The following is a 27,484-nucleotide window of genomic DNA, read 5'->3' as shown; positions in this document are numbered from 1 at the left end:
CTGACAGATGCTATGAATATTCCCTACCCTCAGGGACCCTCATGGCCTCTACTGGGGACGAAGCCCTGCCCACAGGGACCGCCATCCCCTGCCCTCAGGGAATCACTGTCCCTCACCGCGGTGACAAACCCATGCTCATAGGGACCCCCATCCCTCACTGCGGCCGGTGACATCCCTATTTCCAGAGGAACCCGGGCCCCCATGGTCTCCCCGACCTCTCACCGAAGACCCTCCCGTGCCCACAGGGACCCGGCTCCCCTCACCGGTGACACTCCCGTGCCCACAGGGACCCCCCGATCCCCTCACCGGTGACACTCCCGTGCCCACAGGGACCCCCCGATCCCCTCACCGGTGACACTCCCGTGCCCACAGGGACCCCCTGATCCCCTCACCCGTGACACTCCCGTGCCCACAGGGACCCCCCGATCCCCTCACCGGTGACACTCCGTGCCCACAGGGACCCCCTGATCCCCTCACCCGTGACACTCCCGTGCCCACAGGGACCCCCTCATCCCCTCACCGGTGACACTCCCGTGCCCACAGGGACCCCCCGATCCCCTCACCGGTGACACTCCCGTGCCCACAGGGACCCCCCGATCCCCTCAGCGGTGACACTCCCGTGCCCACAGGGACCCCCGATCCCCTCACCGGTGACACTCCCGTGCCCACAGGGACCCGGCTCCCCGGACCGCGCCCCCCCAGCCGCTCCTGCGTTTCAATTTGGCGGGAGCCGGGACAGGCTCTACGGGTCACGGCAGTGGCCAAACCTCCGCGAACGAGAACGCACCTCCCCGGCCCACAACGCACCGCGCTCCCCCGCGCTCCCCCCGCAGCGCCACATCCGGGCACCCGCAGTGAGGGCGGGCGGGGCCGCGCGCGATCGCTGTGGCCGCGCAGCCGAGGGAGGTCGAGCCCTGCGAGGAGGTTGCTGAGGGGCGGCGGCGGCGGCGGCCTGGGCTCTCGGTCATGGCGGTGAGCGGCGGTTGCTGCCGGGGTTTTGGAGCGGGAGTGGCGGGGAAAGGGCTGAGGGGGGGCAGAGCCGGGGAGGGCCGCGTCGGGAGCCGTGTGCGCTGAGACACAAAATGGCGCCCGCCGCGCCTTCGGCTGCGGCGCCATGATGGGCTCGGGGAGGGGCGGCCGCGCTGCGCTCAACGCTTCAATCCATGTCTCCAGAAGTTTCTGTTTCATTCCTTGGGGCTTGGAGAGAGTCGAAGACTCCCTGGGACTGAGCTCTGGTGGTTCTATGGCTTGGGGGAGAAGTGCTGTGGCGATACTGGCGTTTCTCATGGGGAGTGTGGGGCGAAGCTTCTCTGTGAGGCGAGCGACCTGGTGTCTGTGCCGTATTAAATTTTCGTTTCTCTACTTTTCTTCGCCCTTTGTGTTTCTTCACAGGATTTTTGTATCCAATTAATTTCCTCCCATCCTGCATTTTATGGTTAATATCGATGGGAAGCGCCTTTGCTGTAGTTACCGCTGCCCTTCATGTTGAAACAGGATCTAAGTGTAGTTTTATTTTCTCTGAAAAAATTCTGTCGTCTGGTAACGTATAAAGGAGTTTCACCCCTGACTGGGTTGGAGAATCAGTAAGAGTTATCAGAGATTTAGCCTGATGTGGTTAATTTTTTCAAAAGTTGTTGAATAGTTTTGAGTGCAAAAAAAAAAACCCACAAAAAACCAACAAACCGGGCTTGAAAGTGGTAGAACTTTTCAAAGTTGACTTTAAGTGTTTTGCGGTGTCTAATCTGGTAATTATTTTGTCTTGAAAGTTGGACCAGTGGTGAAACAGAACAGGGGGACTGTAAACTTCTGGAGAAAATTCTTTTATAATTATTTTATTGTTGTTGTTATATAACTTACCCTGTTAAGATTAAGATACATTTTTCTGTAAAAGGACTTTAATTATGTGCACGGGGTTTTGCACTTAGATTAAAGTATTAGTACTATATTCAGAGGTTCCCCTAAAGTGTAGGTGAGGAGCTTATTCAAGGTAACACAACCTGTGGCCAGTCTGAGAACTGAGAATAATCTCCCTGAATGCTATCAGCTTTTTTATTGCTGGGGTTTTTTTGTAGCACAGAGATTTCCCTCAGGTGCAGAGCACAAGGGCACTAATGAGCAGCACTGTGTAAATAATGAGATTGGTGGCCTTGGAAAATGTGGCAGTGGGCTCAGTTTCACTTGGATAGTGTGTTTTAAATTCCAGCTAATTTACACTCTTAGCTGGTATTCTCGTTCTTCTCAAGTCACTTCAAAATGTAAACAGTAGTAGCTGAAATATAAATCCAAATATTTACCTGTAGCGTGTAATGAAGAAAGTCTGCCATTAGTACACAGTATATTAATGACAATCTGTAATGTGTAAGGAAAAGTAGCTGCTTTGTTTTCAAAGCAGCGGATATAAATGAACATTTGAGAGATTTTCACGTCTTGTTCAATTTGCAAACCGTTGATCGGTTGCAGTGAGTGGACAGCTGTAAGTTTGAGTTGTCTGCTACACTAAATGTCTTCCTGAGTAGCGATTCTGGGCCAGATGATGTCCTTAGTGACATCTTCTGCAGCCCTGTGGTGTTCAGAAGGTTTGATTATGGCTGGCACTTAGGAGATCAGGACACAACCAGTGAACCTGTAAAATCATTGATGAGAGCACATTCACCTTCTCAGTGTGTACTTTTTCACTCTGTTCCTTTCAGTGCATTGTACACCAGTTGTACTCATTTACCTCTCACAGACTGAGTTATAGAGTATCTTGATTTCACAAGATGAGTTTTTGGATTTAGTCCTCCTAGATCAAGGTTTAGAAGGAGTGAAGGGAACATCTTGGTTTTTTTCATTATCTGAGAAAAATGCGATATTGTTGGACCAGGTGTAAGTGACCGGTATGTGCTCATACAAATAAATATTTTTGCACAGTGATACTGTTGAGGTGTTTCCTCATTCCAGAGTTAGCTGTCTAACACTAAAACAATGCACCTTGCTGCATTTCTCTTTTCAAAGTTCATTCCATGCTTCAGAACACTGGGGATTTTGTGCTGTGCCTCAGTAATGCCCAAACTTGTGAGGTCACTCAGATCTGTTGGGACAGCATTGTCCTTAAGTAATCCTGGTCATGGAAATGCTAAAAAGTGATTGAGCTACAAACACCATTTAGAGAAAACTGCATCAGAGTTTAGTGTTGCTGATACTCTCAGAAGTACATGGAAAAAATAAAGTACACTTTAATGTAGTGAGAAAGCAAAATGTTCATTTTATATCAGTTCTCTTTATTAAAATCAATTTGCATGCATTTACACAGTTCAGTGCAAGTCTATAAAGCTATTGTCCGAGCATGGGATGAACACAGCATTGTCTTTACAGAAAAAAAATTAGGTGTATCTTCAGAGGAAGTATGAGATAAATTGGTTTTTTCTTGGTTTTCAGTCCTAAGCTTCTGCTTTTTAAACATCCTGTCTTCATGTGTAGGGTAGTGATACAGAACGAGATGGAGTAGTCCCAGAAAAATCCTCTCCAGAAAGAGAGAAGAAAAAGGAACAATCAGATGCCTCCAGTTCTCCCAGAACATCAAAGCATCATTATTCGAGATCACGCTCACGGTCAAGGGAAAGAAGACGGAAATCAGGTACGGTCTCGATGGAAGCAAATTGCTTGTAGAGCTGAATTCTCTTTGAAGCAATTTTGGGAAAAACAGACCTAGCTCTAGTAACTTTTTAGAACTGGGAAAAAATGGATCTACTAACTTCAGGGGTGTATCCTAAATATTGAAACTGCTGAGGGAAAAGGTCTTATCAGTGTTGAGGGGATTGGGGAGGGGGGGACATGATCAGACCACACCAAACAGGAAACTGTCTTGTTTTGTTTAATTTTGATTAGATAAGCGTAGACTGGGATATTTTTGCGTGGTTGTAAGGAGAGTAAGGTTACCTGGCAGGAAAACATGATTGGAGTATGATCTGGGTTAGTTTTTCACCGTCAGAGCTTAAATAAGTGCAAAGAACTGGGACTAACAACCAGAGTTTGCTTTCTGCAGTAGATATTCAAGTAGTGCTGTTTGTTTTTTAAGTTTTGACTTTAAGGGGTGGAGTAACAGAAAGGAGCTAGAAAGATTATAGCCAGGTGATTGTCTCTTTATCTTGGTAAATGACAGTAAATGTTTTCTTCTCCAGATACTGAAGGCAGAAAACACAGAAGCCGGAGCAGAAGCAAAGAGGTAATTAACACTTTGTAGCGTTTAGGTAATTGTACATCTTAAAAAATATCTTGTAGTAATGCACATATGTATGTGTAAACCTATATAAATGACTTTATGGTAAGTACAAGAAATTGAAAACTTTAAGCTTAAAAATGGATATGGAGAGCCTTTCATAGTGAAGCATGATTGCAGCCATCATGTTGACAAGGTAATAGCTTTATAGAGAGTGCTTTCAGAAACTAGTAACTTAATTTCTTTCTTTTTTTTTTTTCTTCTTTTTTTTTTTAATTTTTGTGGAAACAGCCGAGAGAGTTCATGTGGAGAAGTAGAATGGTGTTCTTGATCACTTTTACAGAGCTTCCATTATCCAAAAGCCTTGGGTGGCTTTGTTCCTGGCCAGTGTTCAGGACTTTGAATAATACATACCTGTCTACTTAGGTGTATTAAAAATAATTCCCCACTGGACTGCACTATGTTTATTGCATCCTTTAATTGTAAAGGCTGTCATAGCTTGACAAACAAGCTGAGTCAGCTGGAAATGTGACAGTAGCAGCAAAAATTTCAGAGGGCTGTCTCTTAAAATAAATAAATGTGTATGTATAGGGGAGTGAGAAGAGACAGCATCGATAATGCCTTAAAAATAACTGGCTCACACACCAGAGAAGAGCTGAAACAAGCAAACCAGGAGCATCGAAATAATCAGAAAGAAGCTTAAACCGTGTGGGGCAATAGACTGGGACAGATAAGGGACTTTTTAACCTCAAACCCGGGTCAGGAACTTCTCCTTCCCACATTCCAATGGAAGCTCTGTTTAAAAAAAAAAAAAAAAAAGAAAGGAGGAAAGAAAAATCTAGGCGAGTTTTTGTGAAATTGAATAATATATTGTTTAGCTCACATGATAACATTTCTATAATAAATCATACTCAGCGTGCTAATGCGCGAAGAGACTGAACTGAAGACGCTGCAGACTCAGATAGCAAAATTATAAGCCTACTTCATGATAAGGTAACTATTAGTCATTCAAACTCATATTTCCCTTAAAAATATCTTAAATCCGTTATGGGATATAATGGTGGTTTTATTACTAAGTGTGTGTCTGAAAAATGTGATTAAAATAAAAAATTCTAAGACTCTTTAATGATTAAAAACAGAGGTGTTTAAAATCCTGTCCAGTGCTTTGCTAGGTTGTTGGATCTAATCTTACACAATTTATTTAGCAGCTTTTAAGTTTCACAGAGTGAACAGATGAGAAATTATCTCCCACAGTAGATGTACTGTTGTCATTGATTTGCAAGATTAGGTTCTGTCTGTAGACTAAATGCTGAATATCAGTAATTCTTCTTAGTATGTATATGAGAACTATTTCTATAAATACATACTTAAAATTAGTGTACAGGTAACCTCAGATGTAACAACTGATTATTATAGGAGTTAAAAATGAAATACTGCAAAAGCAGGAAAATTATCTAATATTTGTTAACTTGAAGAACAATAATCAAATATATTTAGAAATGGATACGAATTAATAAAGAGTTAGGTTTGGACAAGTGGGTATAAACTAACAGCATCTTCTCCAGATTCGTTTGAGACAGAGTTCTGATGGAAGAAAAGGTTTTATGAGCAGTTAACAGATACAGATAAGCAAGAAAACCAAACAAACAACTTTTGATTAATTGGGGTTTATCTAAAATGAATGTATCATGCTTGATCTGGGACATTATTAAAATGTAACACTTAGTGGGCTATACTTTTGTGCTGGAAAGGTTTCAAAACACACTGGATATATTAAGAAAGGGTGTTGATGTCACGACTTAGTCTCTGAGGAAAGCACTGGCAAAAATCAGGTCTGACCTTGCTAAATATTTTTGGCATTGCAGCTATAAAAAGGAATTTTTTTTTTTTTTTCTTTTTTTAAGAGGCACTGCAGAAAGGAATTGCGGTATAGTGGAGCAGCATATCTGTAATTTAAAACTACTGTGGGAAGTCTGAGTGATGCATGTTCATTTGAAATACTAAAAGTGGGATGTCAGCCATGTAAATTATCACTTTGCTTCGTAAAAACTGTTGGAAGTTACTGAAGAGAGTTTTGCTCTAGAAAATAATTACCCAGTGATGACTAGAAGATTTTTTTAGTTCTAAAAGCAAAATAGTATGTCTGTAACTATGTGTGGATTTTAGTAACTTTCTACATGGAAGGCTTGGGCAAATATTAAATAGTCACTGCAGCTCTGTTTATATACATGCATATTCATAGATTGTCAGGTTCTTTAAGATAGGTACTTAGGTGCTTGGAATGGAGACAATAACTGAAAAGGACAGGTTTTTTTTTACAATGCTGTGAGTCTTATATGGAAGCACTGTAAAATACCTTGATGGATACCTTAAAAATCTTTTATAGACAGTGGGAGGAGGGAAAAGGGGAAAAAATGATAGTGTTCATTTGCAACTTTGGGTAGTTGGTGGCATTAGGTAAAGCAGCCGTGGCTCATGATTGAGTCACACTCCTAAGGTTACTAATGTTGCATCACAACTTAGCATTTTTATCTTCTGATACCCATACTAACTCTCTTTGTTGCACTATTTTCCTGAAAGAACCAACTTCTTCTTAAAACAGGCAAGAAGACATGAATCCAAAGAGAAGTCCTCCAAGAAGCACAAATCTGAAGACCACAATGACAAAGAGCATTCTTCTGACAAGGGAAGAGATAGCCTAAATTCATCTGAAAATGGTGAGGAGAGGCATAAACGCAAAGAGAGGAAGTCATCCAGAGGGAGGAGTCATTCAAGATCCAGGTCTCGGGAAAGGTAAGTTGTTATATGTGATTATTGTGTATTTCCAAAAGGCATGTTTGCAATTATTGTAGACTACTGAAGTACAGCTGAGTTCTGTTCCTGACCTAGTGTAAAGCATCAGTTTATATTGCATGTTTCAGTTTTCACTGGGTAGTGCGTTTGTAGATAGTTTTTTTGCAGATTGGTTTGAAATAAAAGTACAAAATAGCTCTCAGACTTTATGTAGGGATGTGTCTCATGTTTATAATTGGTATAGAAAATATTAAACAGAGTATTAAATGTTTCCTGTTGTCAGTGACAGGAAGGCAGATACACCTTAGGCTCTTTACCTCCTAGATCATGAGCTTCCTCAGAGGGAGTGCTGGCCAGTTCTCCTTGCCTGGTAGCCCACCCAGTATGTTCTGAGGGTAGGAGAATTGCCTGGGACAAACAGGCTGCTGCCAGCAGAGCTTCTTCCTTTGTAGCTGAGGGATCTGCAGCAAACAGGGTAGCAAGGAGCAAGCTTTGGCTAATGACAGGCTGAGGGACTGGATGTGACTCACAGGCTGGAATTTGATCAGCATCTTTCCCAGAGGTCTTCGAATACCATGGAGAGGAGCAGGATTTTGTTGCCTTGGATTTAACACTCTTACATCAGATTAGTTTGGCTTTATATTTGTTTTGAGATGTACACTTCAGTGAACAACTGAAAATAACAGTGTTGATGAGTATGGTTATTTACATGAACTATGCAGCTCAGTTGTGGCTGGTGGTGGGGTTTGGTTCCTTTCCCATTTCATCCCTTAGACCTACAGCTTAACCTGTTCTAGGCATGAGAATTTCCATGTGTAGTTTGTAGTCTCCCCACCCTGCCTGGTCCATTTTTTTCTCTGTGGTGACGAAGCCATGTGTAAGTCCTTAAGTACAAACTGCATTTGAACACAAGAATATGTATAAGAATTCGGGGTGTGTGTTTCAGACGTCATCGCAGTAGAAGTCGCGATAGGAAAAAATCCCGATCTCGCAGCAGAGAGAGAAAGCGACGGATCAGATCTCGCTCTAGATCAAGATCTAGACACAGACATAGAAGTAGAAGTAAAAGCAGAACTAGGAGCAGAAGCAGGTAAGTGTTGCCTTCCATATACTTGGTGATGTTTGGTTGAACATTCTGTGGTGGGCTGATGGGATGGATTTGCCATTAATGTCTGTTCAGTGCGGCTAAATGTGTTTGGCTTTTTCACAGCTGTGCTGAGAGAGTGGGTTCAGGACTGGGTGGCTTGCTTAGTCTTACAGAGACATTTGTCCTAGACAGCTGAAAGGTCTCAAACTCTTGGCTTTTCATAGTTTGACTTCTTGTTACCAATATTATTGAAGTGGGAAGAACTGAAGAATAAGATACAGGTGACCCTTTCGTGTGTTTAAATAGTAGTTTGGTTGGCATAGTGGTGCATTTATCCCTTCGGTTTGTGTATGTAGGAGAAAAGGAAAGTTTAACTGGGAATCACTGGCTGTCAGAGCAGAATACACAGATCAGAAACTAATTCTGATCAGCTCCACAAAGTTAATTTAATTTTTCTGTGAAGTGACAGTTGGTGTGGTGTTAAGGTAAATTTTGGTTCAGATGGATTATTTCTGATGTGAATGTACTCTTCAGTGTTAGTGATTACGAGCTCCTCTTTGTCAAGTTCAGCTTGAGAATATTTATAACATTAATTTTTTTCCCTTGAGTGTTTTGATTTCTTCCTTTAATTCTAGAAGCACTTGATCTAGACACATACTGGCTTGGTCTGGGCCTGTGACAGTTGAGATTCCATACCTCACCTAGGATATGCTGAAGCTGACATTTTCATCACTGTATAGAAGTTAATGTTTTTCAATACTGATAATGCATTCGGTATTTTGGTATAGAATTCTGAGTCTCTGTATCACCTTTGCATTCTTAATGCCCTGTAGGATTTTCTCAATGGTGAAGCTGAAATACAACTTAATGACTGCTACAGATGTTTTGTTGAAAGTAGTTTGAATGAAAATCAGTGTCCCTGCAGAGCTCCAAGAAAGTGTTGACAGTGTTCCAGTTCTTAGTGTGTTTTCACCAGAATATTTTAAATTGCCCTATGACTGGTTATGACTGCTCAACATTACAGTGGAACATTGGAGTCTTAACAATCACACTCGTGTAATGCTACAACATCCCTTGTGAAACTGTTCAGAAGACTTATCTTTCTGAAGAAGTAGTTGAATTACATGGTTTGTGTCATATTTTTGATATGCACTTTCTACCAAACATTGAGCTGGGGTGAGTAGAGCTGGGTCTGCAGTTGGTACACGTTACTTGCATTTAATGGTATTTAAGCCACATTCAGCACGTTCTGCAAGGCTTTGGCTCCCCGTTTTTGCCAGTTACTGTAGATAATGTGCACTTACTGTTTTTAAAAGTCACTTTGAATGTTGTGTTTAATGGCTCCATAAAAACTTCATGTCCCAGAAAAGATTTTGGCTTCTGCAGTGGAATTCAAATTACCTGAAACAAAACATCAAATGTGGGAAGAAAATGTAAGGGATAGCCATAGCTTAGGAATTTCTCCAACTGGAAACAGGCCTCGTGAGATACTGGTGGACATACTGCAAGAATCCTTTTCTTTTAAGTACTCTTTGTGTCTTGCACATCCTAGAGGATGCATGTAAATGAGGCATAAGTCTTTTTTTATCCGGAGCTAGAACACGTCATCAAGTTCAGGGCTCAGACAAAGCCCAGAAAAGAAAGTGACTTATGGGGCAATCCTCAAGGCAAATTCTGCACAAGCCAGATAAACATGATGTGGAAATCTACCCTGTTAAAACTCAACCTGTGAAAAGAATTCCCTCATTCCTGACATCCAGTATTTGTTGTGTTACAGTGAGCAGGCTGTGGCAGAAGCATTTGTAAATGGCAGAGCTTGACTTTCTCTTGATGGTTCTTTGCATAATCTCAAGCTCAGATTTTGAAGTGATCTGTCCTCACAGGCATTTAAACCAATTTTTTTGTTTGTGAGTGCCTAGAACCTCCTAGCAGTTCTTTAGTGGTGTGGCTCTGATTAAATGCTAGGTGGAAAAGATGACACCAGCTGCTTGTTTCAAATGGAAATACTTCAATACAAAAGCTCAAATATTTATTTCCTTGATGTTTACCAGTGCAATAAAGCATCAGACCAAAGACAAGACCAAACAACAATAGTCAGCACGGGAAAAATGAAGGTATCTTTGAAACATGCATTACATCTTATCTCAGGAATGCAGATCTGTCACTTCCCAGTGCCTGAATCTGCATCTTGTCATCTTCTCTGAAAAGATAAGTCTTGCCTCCTTTGTATTCTACCAGATTTGTCATGTAAACAAGGATCTTTTTGTAACTTCAGTCTGCATTTCATGATGTTTGTAGATGCTGCCCAGGTTGCAAACAGAAGAAAGGGAATATCTGAATGCCATGGAAAGTGGCTGTTGTCAAGTTAGCCATTATCCCCAGTTAGCTGTTACTCCAAATGGGTGATAATAACATTTAAGTTAAAAAATTGCAGAAACACCTTTGTGCATCTGAGCTTACCTGATTATGGCAAATCTGGGAAAAGTGTGAGTGATATCACCTGTAAACTGAGCTTTGTTGAACACTCTCAGTGACTGTGACTTCTTAGTTTGAAACACCAGTGTCAGAGACTTAAACTGGGGTAAACCCTATCTCTTGTACTGTAGATATTGATGATCCTGGCACAGAGAACTGCCAATAGTACTTTTTATGTATATTTTGAGTAGCTGTTGTTTAGATGGGATTAGATATAAATGTCCTGAGAATGGCTCCTGCTTGGAGGGAGGTGGGGAGAAGGTTAGTAAAGAAGAGTTGAACTGAGTACTTTGGTATTTTGCTTAAAAATATATTCTAACTGGGTCATTTTCAGATGGTCAGGCTCCAGGTAGTTCATGCTTCAGAGTTCTTTTCCCAGGAGAAACCCAAGACAAATCACATGTTCAGCTTAGTAGACTCCCTCAAAGCACATTTAGGGGAGAGTAATAGTAATTTCCTGAAGTACTATTCCACTTCTTAAATTGGGCCTCTTCAAAATGCTCCTTATTAACATAATTACAGTGCTTGGAGGTCTCTTACGGTTTTAATGCCTTCTTCTAGCTTGATTCATTCAAGTTCTCTTGCAATTGACTTTACCAGAAATTAGATGATTTTCCTTAGGATTTAGAATCTCTAGAGCAGATCTATTTGTTCTGAACACTCAGTATGAGAGGGTAGATGAATACCCAGAGTTGTGCATTCTCGTACAGCTGGAAATCTTCCGTTTTAGCTCTGTGTTGTTACAAGGCAACTGTTGTAGTATAAACTCTCTGAAAATATTTTCTTGAGAGCTCCAAATTAATCATAAAGCAAATTTTCCATGTTGTGATCAAATACTTGATGAAATGTTAAGCTGCAAGTGTACCTTCATTGTTTTAGCAACTGTTAAATTTGGTTACAGAGAGCGAAAGAAAAGAATTGAAAAGCCCCGAAGGTTCAGCAGGAGCCACAGCCGGAGTCCGAGCCCTCCACCTTTCCGGGGACGGAACACAGCTATGGATGCACAGGAAGCCTTAGCCAGAAGGTCAGAAATTGTGGTGATTTTAATGATATGTGACATGACTAGGCTCCTGATGTTGATTTTGCATGTCTAAATGGTTTTTATTTTCATGTGTCTTTAGGCTGGAAAGAGCAAAGAAACTGCAAGAACAGAGAGAGAAAGAAATGGTTGAAAAACAGAAACAACAGGAAATGGCTGCAGGTAGTCCATGTGTATTAGATTAATTCTGAACAGCAGTGTGAGTGGAAGATGGAGTAGGCCTATGTTAAAGGAGTGTTGCAGTCTTAATTGACAGATGGGCAGGTTGTCCTTATGTAATTGCTGATAAGAACCACAGCGAGAACTAGGAAATGTTAAAAAAACCAAAACTAAAAAAAAGGAAACTTAACCCCAACAAAAGCTATTGGGATTTCTTATTACTTGCTGAGTGTACAAGAAAAATGTTGTATCTTAGGCTGTTAAAGTATTTTATGATGGCCATTGGGCTGCTACTTGCTCGGGAGGCTATTTAGAACCACAAGGTGCATTAGTTTCACTTCTGGTTCAGGTTTACTAAACTACTGAAGGGCATGGTTCCTTAGTTGACAAATCACATGTATTCATTTTATCATGCCCTTGTTATTTGTGCACTTCCAACTTCTATTGAAGGGAAGAGTTTGAGGGGTTTGGCTTTTTTGTTTGGTTCTGGGGCAGGTTGGTGATTGGGTTTTGTGTGTGTGTTGGGGTTTTCCCCCAAAGTCTGAAGTTACTTCTAGCAAGTTCCCTTTGTTCCTCAGCGGCTGCAGCCACAGGAGGCTCCGTCATCAACGTTGCTGCTCTGCTGGCGTCGGGGACACAAGTGACCCCTCAGATCGCCATGGCAGCTCAGATGGCAGCGCTCCAGGCCAAGGCACTGGCAGAGACTGGCATAGCTGTGCCCAGCTATTACAACCCAGCAGCAGTGAACCCCATGAAGTTTGCTGAGCAAGAGAAAAAGCGGAAAATGCTTTGGCAAGGCAAAAAGGAAGGGGTAATGTTGGCTTTTCTTACCTTCATAAACTTGTTTGGGAATATCTTGTACTCAGTTTAAGGATGCTGATTAATGTTATTTCCAGCACAACTGCTTTCATACCTGTTAGCAAGTTTTAATGTTAGCCTGAGGTGAACTTTAGTAAAACCAGGAGCTGAGCTTTGATGATCCTTGTGGGTCCCTTCCAACTCAGAATGTTCTGTGATGTAGGAGTGAAAGGACTAAGATAATTAGTCCTTCAGTGATAAAATAGTTGTGACACAAGAGCCAAGGAAACCCCAAATATCATAAAGCTTCTGAGGTATAGTTGGATCTCAGTGTTACTTTTGTCAGTTTACCTACGACTTGCAACTAAACATTCCCTTACTGGGAAGGGATGGCTAAGGTACAGAGTGTATAACTGACCTCTCCTTTGTTGGACTGCGGAGATTTCTCATGTGGTTAGTTGTGTCCTCTCCAGTTGCAGATTTCAAAGACAAGTCTGTTGACCTTGCTGGTAACTTTTCAGGACCAGAGTAATGCGATATTAACCCTAACAAAAGTGGTAAATACAAATAAGCCTTCATGCTTTTGTGCTGTGTCAAATGTCTTTGCAATTAGTGAAGTAAGAAAGGCACCTGTGGCAGTTGCTTTTTTGCGAAGTTGCTGGATTTCTGTAGAGCTTTTGCCTCCTGGTACTGTGGAAAAAATGGCCATTTTAATATTTGTAGTTTTGTCTTTTGTTACTCTGGTATAGAAGTGTTTGTTAGGCTGGTTTGCATCATGCAGCAGTTATGTAACAAGCTCCCTTACCTTTTCACAGACTGTTCCATAAGATGTGAAAACAAACCAGTTCCCATGGCAATGGTGGGAGACAAAAGGGAGGGCAGGAGAACCCTGAATGCTCTCTGGGCAGTTCTTCCTGAATTGTGCTGTATATTGATTAATTGCAATGAACATTTTGGGTTTTCCATAATTTACCTTAAGCCTGAGTTCTGACCAGGCTTCCAGACCTTTGGAAATGCCCAAGGAAGGAACCTACCTCAGTTTTGAACACCATGGTTAGGTAGACTTCCCTCACAAAGAGCTCCTGTGAGGATGCTGCAGGAGGAATGTCAGACTTGGAAACCTTTTACTTCCAGCTGTGGTACAGAATGGGCTCATCTTTAGCACTGTTTCTTTGCTTGCTGCTCTATTGTGCTATTAATGGAATCTTACGTAAAAAGGTGACACGTTTGTTTTGGTTTTTTTTTTTAATCCTGAACAGGATAAATCACAGTCTGCAGAAATATGGGAAAAACTGAATTTTGGAAATAAGGACCAAAATGTCAAATTCAGAAAACTGATGGGCATTAAGGTAAAGAATCCTGAATATGTAATTAGGTTATTAACTGCAGGATAGGGATTTCTCTTTTTATTTTAGCATACCATAGCCAGTAATGATTTTAAGATAACCTTGTAGTTAAGTAGTTGTAGTTAAGAGCTTTTAAGTATCTATTAAGTTCAGAAACAGCATCTAAATTTGAATTCAATTCAAAAAGCAACTGGGTGAAGGCCTGTGTGTTTCTTGACAGAGAAAATCTGCACAAGGATGTTGCAGCAATAATCTTGTAGGAATTTGTGAGCCCCTACTTGCCTGGAGCTGATGTTTTGTGTTCTGTTTCCAGAGTGAGGATGAAGCTGGCTGCAGTTCTGTGGACGAGGAGAGTTACAAAACACTGAAGCAGCAGGAGGAGGTGTTCAGAAATCTGGATGCACAGTATGAAATGGCAAGATCACAGACTCACACGCAAAGAGGAATGGGATTGGGGTTCACATCTTCCATGCGAGGAATGGATGCAGTTTGAAAAAAGAAAGGAAAAAAAAAAAAAGGCTGTTTTGAAGTTTGGGACTGTGGAAGGTTCTTGTTCACATGTTGGGTCCTTGTTCACCAAAAAGCTAGCATTCTAGCTTGCATGGGTGTTGCATTGACTTTAATTTATTGAAAAATACAATTTTTTTTGTAAATATCAGATTAGTGATACTGGTGTTAGTGTTGTAATCAGGTTATACCCACTTCCATTAAACTTGACAGAACTAGAGGAGGACAGTATTTTTTAGTTAAAAGTTCTACTTTTCAAACCAAGCAGCAGATGGGATGAACTCATACATGGATATTTCGTGTCCACTGTCTTGTGTACTTTTGTACTTTAACCTTGTACAGTTATTTTCAATTCTTGAAACATGAAAGAAACATTGTGTAGATGTTATTTAGCGGTCTGGGCCAATAGGCACATAATCCAGTGCAAAAAAACTGGTTAATAATAAAGACTTTTTTTTCTCTAAGGTCATATGGTAATTTGTCTTTTGGGCCAAACTCCCATAAGCCAGTTAAGAGAAGGGAAAAAAAAACTTCAGGAGGTTTTGGTTTGGTTCTTTTGAAGTAGGATTTGCATAAAATACTGCAGTGAGGGGCCTTACTGCAGCCACCCTACTTCAGATACTCTTGCCCTGCACGCTGCTGCTGCCCCATCTCTCTCCGCCTCTGACCCCTCCTCAGAAGAGGAAGAAAACTCCCAAACCGGGAGCGATGCCGGTTCTGGAGGCGGGAGCGCGTCCTCCATTTGTGAGTACGGCAAACGCTGCCGAGCTGCTTCCACGCCGCGCCGCCTACACCTCCCAGCGTGCATCGCGCCCAGGCACCAGCCGCTCGGTGGCTCGCCGCCCCGATGCATACTGGGAGCTGTAGTCCGCGGCGAGCGTCGTCCCGCGCTTCCCGCCGCCCTTTGCCCCCGCCCCGCCCTTCCTGCGGCGGCCAAGATGGCGGCGGAGGTGGACTTCGGGGATCGCGAGCTCTTCGGGCAGCTGGAGGGCGAGCCCGGGCCGCCCTCGCCGCCCGCCCTGGAAGAGCCGGACCCGCTGCTGCAGCTCTACGAGCGGCTGCGAGACCGCGACGAGACGGTGCAGCGGCTGCGGGCGGAGAATATCCTGGCGGTAGAGTCAGGGCCCGCGCCGGGGCGGAGGAAGGCGGGCGCGCCGCTGCCGCCGGTTCCCTTCCGGGCCAGCCGGTCCTGGCCCTCACGGGGGGCTCCGGCTCCTGCCCGGGGCTCTGTGCGAAAGAACCCTTGGTCTCCGCGGGAGCCCGGACGCGTTCCGAAGGGGGAGAGTACTGAGCTGGGTGGGGAGGGGGAGCCGAGTCTGGTGCTCCCAGGCTTCCTTAGAGTACTTCTCCATAGAAACTTTTATCCTCCGAGCGGCCGGGCGCGTGCCAGCCCCACCTCAGGAGGCGGCTCCGTCCTGAGATGCGGAGGTGGCTGTGGAAACGGCGCTCTGAAACTGAATTGCTGCGTTCTTGCCTTTCCAGGGAAAACGAACGCCTGTGTGTTCACTTTGACAATCCATTTTAACGCAGCTACAAATAATTTCAAATTGTTGAATTGGGACAGGTTCCCTGAAGGGTTTTTAGGTTTGCCGCTGCAGCAGAATGGAATCTGAAATGTGTTATGGTTTATTTCCCATTTAACAAGTACCTGTGTACCACTGTTACCTTTCTTTTGGTGATGGTCATATATTTTTTTAAAATAAAATACTGTAAATGTGTTAATACAACCACAGCATATAGTGCACGGCACTATCTGGATTGTCACAGGCAGTCCTCTTTTTCATTTGTTTGTTTTCATTTTATTGTGTTTGTTCAGCAACAGGTGGATTTGTAAATAATCCCCTGTGCAGTGAAAGGGAGGAACTGAAAATCTATTTGTTGTTCTGTGAAATTCTTGCTCGGTGTTTTCTTGTTTGCTTTGGGTGTGGGTTTGTGTCTTCCAGAGGAAATCATATTCCTTAACAATAAGTTAACATCAGGAACTTAAAAGGAAGCTGAGAATTCTGACTCGTCCTAGGTATGTTCATGTTGACTTAAAACACTGTATGATTTATATAGAGAGAATATATTTATTTATATGTGTATATATAGAGTTTATCTAAGATAAAAGCTGGCTGAGGTAACAATCTGCCACATCTTGTTTCCATGTCCTAATCCCTGCTCAGGTGTTGGGCTTCTAAAATGCCATTCCAATTCCTGAAAAGTCTTTTGGAATTGAATAGCAGAAACTTGGTTGGTATTGCTGTAACTATTTATTTTTGTGTATCTGTTTTATGAAATTCATTTGGTCTTCAGGGAAGCAGTTTTAATGTAAAGTTCAGCAGTGAGGAAAAATTACACTCAAATGTGTGAATAAATCTTAGTTAGAAAATTGTGTAAGTTTACTGAAGTTAGAAGAGCAGGAAGAGAATTCTGTTCATGCAGAATTAAGTATTTCTGTAGTGTGGGGGTGTTTTTTTCTCCTTCCACCTCACACCAACCAACCTGCTTTGCTCAAGAGGATAGTTTCTGTTTAAGGAAATAGGATAGGAACTTCTTAAAAGGACAGATTTTGTATTGACCAAACCTTCTTCTCTCTGTGGCGTCCAGACTCAGCTGTGTGATAAAACTGGTGGGGAATATTTACTGTACCCATTGTCTGTGTTCTGTGCTGTTCTAGTGGAATCTCAGTGGAAAACCCCAAAGTTGATGGACCTCTGTTGCAGATTTTATTTATGAACAATGTCATTACTAAGTAAGTATTTTCAGGTAAAAACAATCCTGACAGGAAATGGAGGGGTTTTTTCTTTCTTTGGAAATAACAGTGTTGTGCCCAAAGGGTGGATATAGATTTTATTCAATAACATACACTACTGAAGCTTGAGGGGGAGAAAGGATAATGGGCAGTATGACAGGAGTTCTCTTGCTTTCATTAGCAATATCTGGTTTTATCACACAATGAAGGGTGACTTCCAGGAGCTTGGAGTGGGTCTGAAGACCAGTTTGAATTTCAGGAATGTTGTGGGTAATATATAAGAAATTAATCTTTTCCTGCCTTGGAGTTGATTTTTTGCCACACTCGGGTGCTCTCTAATATCAGATTGCATTTGTGTTGGTGGGGGTTGAGAGTGGGACAAACAACAATTGGATTTTCCCCTTTTCTAAGTTATTTAGTAAATGTTAAATGCTTAAGAAAAGAGACATCTGCCCTTTGTTTCAGCCTTGCTCATATCTTCATCTCTCTGTACTTTGTTCCATCCCAGGCGGTATCATCAAGAAATTGAGGATTTTATTTGTAGTTTAGTTCAAAAATATGAAGAGCAGAAGAGAAGTGAACAAGAAAAATCACACTTGAATGCTAAGCCACAGGTACATTAAAGCTCAAATTGTCACGAGATGCTTCTTCTCCTCCATCTCTGTAATGGGAATATTGAAATACTGCACTGTTAAATGTAACAAAAATCAAATCAAGTAGTTGTCAAACAGATGTATGTCCACATGTTCCAAAAAATAGAGCCCAGGGCAAAGAAAAGATCCTTTCTGCCCATGAAAATGCTTCTTGAAAATTGTCCTTAGTGAAATTTCAGTGAAAGAAAATTAATAAGTTGGTTTAAATAATTAAGAGAGCTTAATGCATCCTCTTCTTCATTTGGCCCAACTTTGAGTATATATAAGAAAACAGTTGAACAACAGAACCTATAAATTTACCCTTTCTCCTCCTAGTTTAGAATTTTGATTCTTAATCAACCTTCACTTTTGAGTAAAAGGGTGGAATAGCACATTTCTCTCCATCTTTCCCTTAGCTGTTTTGATGAGAATGAAAATGTTACTATGCAGTGTATTTCTCATCAAAGAAACCATTAGAAAGGGGCTGTGTCATGCTGTGGGCTGTGGAAAGCTTCATGACTAATGTGGACATCTCCATCCTACTGTTGGTAAAAGGACAGAAGCTGATCCCCACATTCTCATGCCTTTAACATCACTAATTCAGGAGCTCCATTGATTTAAATTAATTATTTTTATTTTTGCTTTCCCTGCCAGCCCTCCAGTGTTGTTCTGGAAGAGGACTGTAAAGGAGCCAGCTCGAGTTCTGCTAAAAAAGTGAAAGAAGCTTTTAGTGTAAGTTTTTGACTGTGCTCTTCCATGGTAGGTCTGACTCTTCATTCTCCACATTCAGTGTACACTGCCATTAAAATAAGATCTGTTAACTGCTGTTACACTGATAAATGAAATTTAAATTCAGCATGTTTTGGCTACATCAGTGCAAAAAAATCTTTGTGTACAGGTGTGGGCTTGTATTAATTGTAAATTCTTAGAGAATGGGGAAAAAAACCTGGAAGTATTTCAAGCAGTGTAAATTTATAGAAATGCTACCAATCTCACCTAAATACTGACACATTTCTGACAATTCTCTGACTTTTTTTCTGCAGGTTGTAGGAAGTGTTCTGTATTTTACCAATTTTTGTCTCGATAAACTGGGACAGCCTATTTTAAATGAGAATCCACAGCTGACAGAAGGATGGGAAATACCTAAGTATCCTGTTTGCTAAAACACGTTTCTTTTTCCGTTTGTCAAATCCAAAGAATTCCAGTGGGTAAATTGAACTCAAAATTCTCTTCAGTGGACTGTGTGTTTCTATCAAAACCATATTAATCATTAGAGATGGGATGCTTTAATGAGTCATTAATGACTTTTTTACTCAAAACAAATAAGTATTTTGATATAATTGACTTGCTGATTGCTATCCTGAGAGTGAATGCCTTATCCCCATAAATACATCTTCTGAATTTAGGAACTTCCTGGGCCAGTCCCTAACCAGGTTTGGAATGACAGCTCATTGCTGATTGAATAAGTATTCTCCCTCTGTAAAATCCACTCTTTGGGAGAAGAAAATGGCAAACTCAAACATGCTGTAAAATGCTTTTTTCCAAATGTGGGAGCCAGAGAGAAAGTCTTTTATTAAAATTTAATTATGGAATGCTCTTAAACATGCATCCATTTTAAAGTTGCTTCTTTACTGTTTATTAAAGCTAATGTTTGAAAAGTAGAACTTAGGGAAATGCTGAAAAAAGTTGGAAAATGTTGAAATGTTTTTTAATATTGAAGTCTTCCATGATCAAAGAAATTGGACAGGACATTTCTCAAGTAACATCATCTCCCCAGTTTTCCAGTATTGCTTCTGTCCTGGAAAGACTCAGGACAAGAACCCGTTTCAGAGTTCATTTCTGCAATATCCAGTTCTTTAGCTTGTAATCAAGGTCATGTCATACACTAAAAATGTCATACATTAAAAAATTACTTGTATCTGAACATAAATTGCAAATTTACAATCTCCCAACCTCTGGATGAAGGAGGTAGATGCCTAATGGGAATTTCTCCTAAAATGCCAAGTTAAGTGTGGCTGAACTGATTCTCAGTGAAATGGTTCATCAGGCACTGGCTTCTAAATGACCAAAGTACTGCTCTCAGTGGCCCTGTCGTTTTGAAACTCTATCAAAATGTGGTTTATTAAGATTGCATTTCTGTGAAGCATTTCAGAATTATTAATGGAAATTTCTGCCTGTAAACAAGAGGGTTGTAGTTTTAGCAAGTGCTGATAGAGCATTGGGTAGAAATTTAGGAGGAAACATCATAAGCTCATCTTAGCAAATAGTTTATAGTAGATATCATTTTGTAGTTTATACTCTGGATTTCATATCAAGGACCCATTTGTAACTTAATGCAGATGAGTCAGTGTTCTACTCAAAGCACTGTTAAGTTTTCATTGATATTTTAAACAAAATTGAAATTTTGCTTCATCCAGTAGCAGTTCCTTATTGAAATCTAAAGATATCAGCAAGTTTTCAGCCAGATTCTCTCCCTAGATGGACAAGAAATACAAGTAAAACCCAAAAGGTTTGTATTATTCCTAAATATAAAGTTTTGAGCTGAAAAGTTCAGATGCACTCTGTGATTATTGCCCAATTGATAAACCCTTGGACATACTTTAAATTAAATAAACCAGAGCTGAGCTTTGCAGTCAGTGGGTCTGTTCTTTTATTGACTTTCTTTAGGAAGGGCCCAAAGTCAGTGTGTGAAAGCTTTCTGAATTTTTATACTTAGTTCTTTTGTTTCTTGTCTTTTTAGTGATTGGTTTGTCATCCTTGGCACTGATGTTGTGTCATGGTTACTGTTTTGTAGAACAGCTCCTGTCTGACTTACTTGATAGATTTTTAAGGCAGACTGATCTGAGAGTTGATCAGTGTAGTTTTTGGTGTGGTTTTTATGGGAGGTCAGAAGTGAAGGGAATTCAGTTTCCAGCTGGAGTTACCTTGGACACACATTCTTGTGCCACACTTTTTGTCTCCACTTCTGGTTCCCGTCCTAATTCAGTAAAAATGAATGTTCAGAAAATAAATTTTCCTCTGAAATCTTGGTTTTTTCACCCCAGTAATATTGCAAATGTTTCCTGCCATGGTGTGAATTTACAAGGAAGATTTAAGTTGAAGCCAGCTGCAGTTCCATTCCAGGTTTTCAGTGCAGTTTCACAAAATGCGTTCCTTGAAACTGGGGGCCAGGAGTTTCCAAAGGAATGGTCCTGCTCTGCTGTTTGTTTCTACTGGTGACTGATTCCCAGTATTGTGAAAAGGATCAGACCTCTGATGATACCATTTCCTATTTCCCTCTGCCCTTTCCTCATTTCCCATGTTTTTCTTAGCACTGTGAAATCAGCAGTACTCTGTTCCTCTATTTAAGGACTGACATAAGTTTAAGAGAAGCGGAAGACAGCACATGACATCAGCAGTCAATGATTTTGTTTTTGTCTTTCTCAAGTCTAAACCTTAAAATCTAAGTGTATTTAACATTTTTAAGTTGTTTTCAGGTTTAATTTGTTGTGCATTTTTCAAGCAGGCCCAAACCTCATTGTTTCAATTGTGGTTCTGAAGACCATCAAATGAAAGACTGTCCAAAGGTAAAGTCACCAGTATTCCAAAGACTGCTGCTCTCCAAGCTTTATGTTGGGTGAAGGAGTGCATAAATTGTAAGTTGTCCAACTCTAAACTTCCCAATTGTATTATCTTTAAGCCACGAAATGCAGCTCGTATAAATGAGAAGAGAAAGGAGTTTTTGGAAGCTTGTGGTGATTCGAGCAATCAGAATTTTCAGCAGCGTTACCATGCAGAAGAAGTAGAAGAGAGGTTTGGAAAATTTAAGCCAGGAGTAATTAGGTATCTCTTTTCTTTCCATTTGCTGTTGCACTGCTTTTCTGGAATACCTCTTCTACCTTTGGAGTGCCAGATGTTAATTGCCAGAGTTTGTTAAGTCCACCTGTTGCTCTTAATTATGAGTGTATTATGTTTGAATTTGCTAAATAGAATTTTGTTTAATAAATTGCAGAGATATTTTCCAAATGAAAATTCACTGCTACTCTTTCCCTAATGCAGGGAGATAAGTATTACTCTTCGACTTCTCAAATTGCAAATTCATGATGTTCCTACTAAAAATATATTCAAAAGTATGCAAATTTTGAGCTTTGAGTGTCCTTTCCTCTCTATGCAAAACATTTAAAGAAATCACAGTATTGTGTGGCAGTCTCCAAAAAAATCACTAGTAAATTTAGTGTCAAGTTCCACCTTTCCTGTTGATAGCTACAGTCAAGGCCATGAGTCAGAAGTAGCAGGTCAAGTAGGTTATTCTTGGTGTAGAATTAAATCTAATAAAGGGTTTAAGCATATCAGAAAGGCAAAAAGTTGTATTTCATATCAGAGCTGGTTTTGATCTAGAGTTGTTATATCTGGGATTGAAATGCAACACAGTTGGAGCTAAAACTCAGCTGTTTTACCTTGACAGCTGAGAACTCCACAAAATGTTCACAACGTTTTGTCACCAGTTAGGGATTTTTCTGGATGACATTTTGTTTTCTGTTTGTTTTCTCGACTTAGTGAGGTCCTTCAGGATGCTCTTGGTGTGACAGACAAGAGCCTGCCGCCGTTCATTTACCGCATGCGGCAGCTGGGGTACCCCCCGGGCTGGCTCAAGGAGGCTGAAATGGAGCACTCAGGACTGGCTCTGTATGATGGGAAAGGTGAGGAATATGGGGCTGCAATGCAGTTTTAGTATGGCTGCACCCTCCTCAGGAGACAAGAAAGTAACTGGTTTCTAAACCTTCATCTTCCTCGTGGAAGAGTTGCAGAGAATGTTGCATATCAAGTCTTTTTATTCCTGTAAAAATACACCTTTTTATCAGCTGTGGTGTAACAATGAAACAAATCCCATAATGATTGGATTACAAAGATGGAGACTGTCAGTGGGATTTCACTGTTAAAACCTGGAGTTGTGTGAAACTGCAAGACTTGCAAATCTTTTTGTCCAATTTCCTCTCCCTTTTCCTCTTACGTTTTATGAAAGAAGCCGTAATACTCCGTAACTTACTCATATAGGAACAAAACCACCAGCAAGCAAGCAACACATTTCTTGAAACCCAACTTAAGTAATTTACCAGCTTTTTGATAATGACCAACATTTATGCTGCATCTCAGAACAGTCCTGATGACAAATTCTGAGGGTGGTAATGGTACATGAAGAGCAGTTGTGTAGAAATATCCAGCTGGTTTCTGGGGAGGCTTCATGCCTGTATCTGATGGATTTGGTCACTCTTACTGCCTCTGTGGATTTCAAAACCTTCTATCAATACTTAGATTCCAAACCCCTGTTCTTAAATCCTGTGGATGTTTTCAGTGGTGTTCTTAATTAACATCAATAACAATTATATTCCATTATAGGTGATGTTGAAGGACAAGATGAGGGCTCTCCCCAACCCAAACGTATCACTTACGATGTGTCAAAGTTGGTAAATTATCCAGGCTTTAATATATCCACTCCCAGTGGGATCCCAGATGTGAGTAGCTGTTCTCTGCCTTCTAAACCACATATTGAGTGACAGTAATTGCTTTTAGCAAAGAGTTACATGTTTTGTATTCTGCATCTGACAATTTCCTTTCAACAATCTCTTCTTTTTACGCCCTTGGTTTGGGGCTGGGGGTTGTAATTAGCGTGACATCCATCTAACTGATACTTGTTACAGTTCTTGTGCTAGGGTCTGACAGTGCTTCTGTGGGGATTATTTCCATGAGACCAACAGGACAGTTTGCTGGTTTTTAAACATGAAACCTCATGCATGAATGGCTGTTTTTTCCATACGTGTAAATTTTCTGAATGTTCTTGGACGGTGAAAATCCCTGTGGGTGTTTCCATAAATATAATTTTGATCACAAAAAATGACATCAGTTCAGTCAGTGAGCAACTTCTGCAAAGTTTTGTAACAACTAGAATTAAACAAGTCAGAAGGCCCACATCGTGGGTGCCCGCTTAAGCACAGAGCACACAGGAAATGTGGGTGCTGCACTTTTATCTTCAAAAGCATTTTAACCTGCTGTCAGTGAATTCCATCACTGATCTTAATGCCTGTGCATTAAAAAGAAGCACTTGTGCATTTACACCTTTACATTTGCTCATTTAGTGGCCTCCAAATGTGTTTATTCATTCAGTGTTATTAACCAAAGTTCTGTTATTAACCAACCATATGCAACATTATTCTCTTTTTTTTTTCTTTTTGCTGTAGGAATGGCAGATGTTCGGTTCCATCCCTATGCAACCGTCTCAACAGAAGGATGTTTTTGCTCACTACCTTTCTAATTACCAGGAGGTGAATATATCTCCTTGTTATTAAAAAAACCAGTGTTGTCTTTTATTTAGCGTAGGTCATGATGATCTCTTGCTTGTATCTTCTTTCTGCACAAGGTGACAGACTTTTTATTGACACTAATGGGGGTGAAATGCTGATCTGGCTTATCTGTTTTAACAGAAGATGGCTTTGTGTTTAAAATGAATTCCATTATTTAACTTAATATAAGCAGATCCCAGTTGTGCAATGATTTATATTGGGAAAAAAGTTTGCTGTGAATTTACACAAGCTAGAAGTTCCAGAATCCCCTAATAAGTGAGAAGCTTATTAGGTTGCCATAGCCATGGCATCCCTCAAACGTCAATGTCTATTTACATACTGGGTCCCCAAATAATTGTATAGTTACAAAATTGCCTTAATTCTTAAAGCTGGAAATGTTACCCTGTACACTATAATACTAATTCTTTTTGGTTTTGTGGATATTTTTCTCTCCAGCCAAGTCCAAAATCCAGCAACAAAAGGGCTGCACCTCAGTCAAAGTCTCATCACTCCAAACGACCAAGAGATGACAATTCAGAGACAGCAGCAGCTGACATGGACCTGGACTCTGGTATCGTCATTCTGCATTTTTTTTCCCTAGGTTCAACTTTTATTTTCAAAATAACTTGCTCTGAATTGAAATGTGAGAGTTAAAAGGAGAAGCCAATGTGTTAGTAGTCATTTTTGGTGGTATTTAATGTCAGAGCTGACAGAGGCCATCAGTGTCCTATTGCAGTGGCATTTGGTGTGATTGTCACAGTGGTTTTCATATCTTCCAGTAGCAAGCAGGAGGTTTCAGGTGTGCTCAGAGCAATTGCAATGTTATGTTAAAAATTCTGATCTCTTTACTTCAGGACCATCCTAAAGAAACTTCTCTTAAGAAGACCCCCAAATCCCTAAGTCTTTGGATGAAATAACATAAATTTGCAAGCTTACAGCTTCTTAAAAATGGCAAACTCAGGGGAGGATTCAGTGTTGTTTACATGTTAGAATAGCTGGAGAAACTTCTGGCTTTCCTTTTGAAATCCGTTATGAGGAATCCTTCGTTGTGTCTCAATGTGAAATTAGCTTGTTCTTAATACCTTCAAGGGTAATCTTTTTTCCTTGTATGGCTGGCAGAGTCAAAATCCCAAAAAACAGTTTTGGTGGATATGAAAACCTTCGTAAAGTTTGTTCTGTCTCAGCTGAAAACCAAGAATGAGAAGACATAAATCTGGTAGTTAATCAGAACATTGGCACTCTGAATCTTGTCCTGGTCAGATTTCAGGTTATAAAAGGTGTCTTTTCATCTCCTCCTAGATCTGGAAGGGGCACAGAGATCTCAAACTCCCAACAGTTTTCAGTTCCAACCTCCGCTGCCACCTGGGTCTCCATCGATGTCCACTCCTCCGCCTGTGCCACGAGGAACACCCCCACTCACACCCCCTCAGCCTTCCACACCCACCCACTCTCCCCTCCCTAGGACTACTCCACCACCAAACCCTTCCAGTGATAGTCCTCTGCCCAAAATAGTGGACTCAGTCATGGATGAGGATACTCTGACATTGGAAGAGCTGGAGGAGCAGCAGAGGTTAATCTGGGCAGCGCTGGAGCAGGCAGAGAGCACAAACAGTGACTCTGATATTCCTGCTGACACACCTTTAACTGGGAATTCCCTTACCTCATCGCCAGCCAGGAATGAAGCAGACCTTGTTGCAGAAGTCAGGTCACCTGAGAAAGTGATCTCAGTGGAAACAGAGTTTTCTGACATCACTGAGCAGATCCCAGAAAACGAATGTTCTATAACCAGTCCAAATCTAGAGGACAGTTTGCTTGACTTAAAGGAAAATCCTGATAATGCAGTTTCTGAAGTCCTGCTGGATGATACCCTGCCTGCTCCCAACCCTGAGGTTAATGAGGAGGAAAACACAGCTGGTAATAAAGTGCCCACAAGCACTGGATCATCTGTGAAAAAATCTGGACTTGTTCCTGACATGAGCAAGTTTGCTGCAGGCATCACACCATTTGAATTTGAAAACATGGCAGAATCAACCGGGGTTTATCTACGGATAAGAAGCCTGTTAAAAAATTCCCCAAGAAACCAGCAAAAGAAAAAGACTTAAATCTTAACTGGTCTTTTGTTTTCTTAAGTCCAAATCCCTTCTGTTCCCCCCCCCCAGTTTTACAAACTCAGATAACCTCCTTCATCTTACAGGAAAGAGAAAATCTTGACAAATGCAGGTCTGCCCTGTTCTTCCTTAGTATCGAAGTCATTGCAGGTTTGATCTTGTCCAGGAGTAGCAACGCAGCCAGAAAATGTACAATTTTCCCAGATTGCATGCTTCCACTAAGGAATAACAGGACTGATGATTTGTTAAGAGCATTTTATTTACCAATACTCGAGACTCTAAAATGCAGAGTTTGTGGTTTGGTGTTCATTATTTTGGCTAAGATTTTTATTGTCCTTGAGTTTCAGGTGGATTGGTGATTTTTTTTAATATCTGTCCTTTGTACAATAATCTACACTTTATACATTTTGCTAATTATCCTGTAGATAAGTTTAATATATTCGGAATGTTTTTAAAAAGGTCTGATGTTAGATTTCCCACATCAAAGTCTTGGCAATTGGAGGAAAATAATTGGGGATTACAGTGCTATTTTCACCATTTCAAGTATTTTTATAAATTATTTATGTGGGTCTGTTTTAATTGCCACTGTATCTTTTGTAGCATCGTCCTTCATGTAAACTTGCTGTACATACATGTTCGTGGTTGTCTACAGAGGTTTAATAAATGAGCTTTTAGCTAAAGAGTTTTTAATTGGAGTCCTGAAGCAGCAAAATGCTGGTTTTTGAAAATCAGCTGCTGAAGAAAATTGGGAAAACAAGGTGAGCAAAATGAGGATGAATATAGTTAAATATTTTAGGAAAGGCCACAACTGTTGGCTTCAGGTTTTCCTAATCAAGAAACTGTTAAAATTCTCTTAGCTATTTAAACAGAACCTTGCCATATCATTCAGTTTTCATAATCCGAAGAGCTGCCCTTTTCTGAATGCTTAGAAATGTTACAATCCTGCTGATTGATTGTTCTAACACCTTTTTCTCCTTGTCTCGGGAGGGACTTGTGGCTGAAGTGACTGTACATTGTTCAGTTGCCAAGAGAGGGAGCACTAGGCTGATGTAATGTATTCCTTGGAGCTGGTAAAGCATTTGTCCTTCCATAAATGCAGGAAAAGTCTCCCCAACCAAGTGTAATGCATAGTAAACCAAAGCATTTTCAAATATATAACAAAAAACTTGTGAGGGGGAAAGTCGATAAGATAATGTTAGAGAGCAAACTTAATTCTTTAAAATTCTCAGCTTTGCAGTTTGTGCATATTGCCCAAAGATCTTTAAAATACACAATATTAGCACACTCTGCA

At 40.9% G+C, this 27,484-nt stretch overlaps 2 protein-coding genes across 7 annotated transcripts; both read left to right on the top strand.

The window, feature by feature from the left end:
• Window positions 1–846: 846 nt before the first annotated feature.
• Window positions 847–14,866, top strand: RSRC2 (arginine and serine rich coiled-coil 2). Of its 2 annotated transcripts, none has more exons than XM_069030506.1 (10): window positions 847–972; window positions 3,460–3,616; window positions 4,161–4,204; window positions 6,801–6,991; window positions 7,938–8,081; window positions 11,455–11,577; window positions 11,675–11,754; window positions 12,330–12,562; window positions 13,809–13,898; window positions 14,209–14,866. In XM_069030506.1, exons 1-10 carry the CDS (start codon window positions 967–969, stop codon window positions 14,386–14,388), a joined length of 1,248 nt encoding a protein of 415 aa, XP_068886607.1. In that variant the 5' UTR covers window positions 847–966; the 3' UTR covers window positions 14,389–14,866. The 2 variants fall into 2 exon arrangements, with proteins under 2 accessions (XP_068886607.1, XP_068886608.1); XM_069030507.1 differs by lacking the exon at window positions 847–972 and adding an exon at window positions 5,114–5,191 and having other exon boundaries at window positions 3,572–3,616; window positions 6,779–6,991.
• Window positions 14,867–15,328: 462 nt separating this feature from the next.
• ZCCHC8 (zinc finger CCHC-type containing 8) lies at window positions 15,329–26,873 on the top strand. Of its 5 annotated transcripts, none has more exons than XM_069030691.1 (14): window positions 15,329–15,505; window positions 16,379–16,419; window positions 17,062–17,136; window positions 17,645–17,750; window positions 18,423–18,500; window positions 18,812–18,915; window positions 20,212–20,277; window positions 21,274–21,334; window positions 21,448–21,590; window positions 22,305–22,447; window positions 23,145–23,260; window positions 23,984–24,067; window positions 24,542–24,656; window positions 25,385–26,873. In XM_069030691.1, exons 1-14 carry the CDS (start codon window positions 15,341–15,343, stop codon window positions 26,185–26,187), a joined length of 2,100 nt encoding a protein of 699 aa, XP_068886792.1. In that variant the 5' UTR covers window positions 15,329–15,340; the 3' UTR covers window positions 26,188–26,873. The 5 variants fall into 5 exon arrangements, with proteins under 5 accessions (XP_068886792.1, XP_068886791.1, XP_068886794.1 ...); XM_069030690.1 differs by having other exon boundaries at window positions 21,271–21,334; XM_069030693.1 differs by lacking the exons at window positions 15,329–15,505; window positions 16,379–16,419; window positions 17,062–17,136; ... (1 more) ...; window positions 18,812–18,915; window positions 20,212–20,277 and having other exon boundaries at window positions 18,482–18,500.
• The last annotated feature ends 611 nt before the right edge of the window (window positions 26,874–27,484 follow it).

This window comes from Aphelocoma coerulescens, chromosome 15 (genome assembly GCF_041296385.1).
Source record: "Aphelocoma coerulescens isolate FSJ_1873_10779 chromosome 15, UR_Acoe_1.0, whole genome shotgun sequence".
NCBI classification, from domain to species: Eukaryota; Metazoa; Chordata; class Aves; order Passeriformes; family Corvidae; genus Aphelocoma; species Aphelocoma coerulescens.
This window is presented reverse-complemented; position numbering and strand designations above follow the sequence as displayed.